Here is a 2,596-nt window from a genome sequence, read left to right as displayed (position 1 = left end):
TGATTATCGGGCTTAAGTTGTAAATTTAATTTGATCCATTGGTTGTATTGGGCCTAGTGATCCATGAGATTAATCGGTCTTAGTTGTGATGGGATAAGTATTAATAGTTCGGGTTATGTGTTAATGAGCCAGTCTAGTTAACGGGCTTAAGTAATGGAGCAGTCCAATCGATCAAGTCCATGACAAGTAAAATAGTCCGTAAATATATATTTAATATGTGCATGTATTTTTATAAGTATTATATTTAAAGTATTTATGTATATTTTTATACAAGTATGATTTTTATGAAAATAATTAGATATATATTTACGGGAAATTTTTTAAAGATAATGAAAAAGAGATTATTTTTAAAGTTCATGTATCATGTAAGAATTTTTAATGTAAAATTTAAGGGCATGTTAAGAAAAATAAGTTTTTAAGGAAGTTGAAGTGAAGGTGAAAAGTCATATGGTTGGAGGCTAGGATACCTAGGCCCGGTGACCTTTTTGTTTAAGAATAAGATGAGCTTATAGATCCAGCACTGAGTGTTGGTGAAGTGGTAGCATAGAGGTGGAAACCCCACCGCCACGTACGTTGGTTTTATGATTGATCAATCGTTATAGATTTGAGGCCACCGACATGGATACAACTTATGAAGTTTTAAGAATTTAAGACATGTCATTTTATGAGATGTATTAACTATAATGTTTATGATGAAGTATGATTATAATGTATATGATTAAGCAGTATATGTATGTTGAATCCTAAATTTTGGTGATAACAAAACATCACTTCATTGTTATAGTTCGGCCGCCGTTTATGTGTATAACAGGTGACAAAGAAAATTCTACCGACTTCAACATATCAGCTGACAATGGAAGATATCGACTGGAATATGCAGTATTAGCTAGTCTAATCATGTAAACCGTTATCTTTCAACTGAGCTAAAGCACATCAACTGACTATTACTTCACTGATCTGGGCTGATTTTATAAGTATCTATAATATCTTTCGAATTCAAAAAGTCACGAATCCCCAGTATGGGATAGTTGACAAGACAAATTAAATGCAAAGGACGAAGCATTTAAGGATCTGTCTAATAAAGTGAGAAAAGCCATAAATATCATTTAATACCGAGACACATTGAATAGACAATTTAAGTCATTCCGAGTACAGATACTTCAAAAGATAAAGTCACATTTCACAAATCAAGGAATTATATCTGACACTCAAGATGTTTCCTACCGTTGACAGAAAGAAAAAGACGTTGGAGAAACTGATATAAATATCAGAGCTCACCATGAAGAAAAGAAAGACGTCTTCACAATGATTTACATACTTGAGCATTTGACACTACTCTGAATACTGGACTGCTTACTTAACCCTTCTCGTTCAAAAGCACATCTGATCTATCAAGAGATCTACTCAAGGGTTACTCAGATCTAAGCTGTTGTTTGAAGAACATTCATCGTTACAAGGATTTGAGATTCTAAGCTCTCAAGCAGCTTAGACATTTATCATCATCAACTGAAGAAAAGTTTGATAAGAACTTGAGATCTTATCAGTGTAAATCTAGGTGTTCCATCTTAGGTGATTGATAAGTCTTGACTTGGATCGGGTGTATTACAAGACGTTGTAATAACCAAAGTCTTCTAGTGTATCCTTCCCGTGAGAAAGAAGGGATGACGTAGGAGATTAATCTCCGAACATCCATAAAAATATATGTGTTCATTTACGTTACTGCATTACACTACTATTCATCTTCATCACCTAGCTTAGTGAGAACTGTTTCCGCACTATTCTGGTAGTTCTTATTTATCTAGGAAGCTAAAAGAAAAATAGGTTGAGTAGACTAACATTTGCTCAATCACTTTCCATTTTAAAGTAAAATTTTATAAGTGTGTATTCATCCCCCACTACACACATATTCGATCCCCAACAAGTGGTATCAGAGAGGGTCTTTATCTTAGCTATTGATATTCATCATGATTTCTCTAAATAAAATCCCTACGTTTTCTAAGGAAGATTATGATGACTAGAAAATACGTATGCAAGCACATATTACTGCTCAAGATGATGATATGTGGTACGTCATCACTGATGGACCTATGAAGATTCTAAAAGTCAATACTGCTATAGCCATATCAGGAGGCGAACCACAGATGGTTGAAAAACCCAGAGCAGAATGGAGCACTGAGGACAAGAAGAAAGCAAATCTTGATAACATTGCTAAAGATATATTGTACAAGACGCTAGACAAAAACATGTTTAGCAATATCAAGACGTGTTCTACCGCTAAGGAAATCTGGGAGAAGCTTACTCAACTATGCAAAGGAAACGATCAAAACAAAGAAAACAAACTCACCGTAGCCATTCAGAAGTTTGACAAAGCCAAAATGAAACCATGAGAAACCATGGCTAAGTTTAATGAAATATTTAGTAATATTGTTTGTGAACTTATTTCTCTTGGTTAATATACACTAATCGTGAAATTTCTTTGAAGGTTATGCAAGCACTGCCCAGAGAATGGGACATCAAGACAGTAGCCATGAGAGAATCAAAAGATCTAAAAAAATTAGAGCTTCATGTTCTATTTGTAGATCTCAAGGCATGCGAG

The 2,596-nt window shown here is 34.2% G+C and overlaps 1 protein-coding gene across 1 annotated transcript; it reads left to right on the top strand.

Moving 5' to 3' along the window:
• The first annotated feature begins 2,027 nt into the window (after nt 1-2,027).
• On the top strand, nt 2,028-2,387 carry LOC140889058 (uncharacterized). The gene has a single exon (XM_073296760.1). The coding sequence runs from the start codon at nt 2,028-2,030 to the stop codon at nt 2,385-2,387; it is 360 nt and encodes a 119-aa protein (XP_073152861.1).
• Nucleotides 2,388-2,596: the final 209 nt, after the last annotated feature.

Source organism: Henckelia pumila, chromosome 3 (genome assembly GCF_033568475.1).
Source record: "Henckelia pumila isolate YLH828 chromosome 3, ASM3356847v2, whole genome shotgun sequence".
NCBI classification, from domain to species: Eukaryota; Viridiplantae; Streptophyta; class Magnoliopsida; order Lamiales; family Gesneriaceae; genus Henckelia; species Henckelia pumila.
Note: the sequence above shows the minus strand (reverse complement) of the source record. Positions and strands in the feature narration are given on the sequence as shown.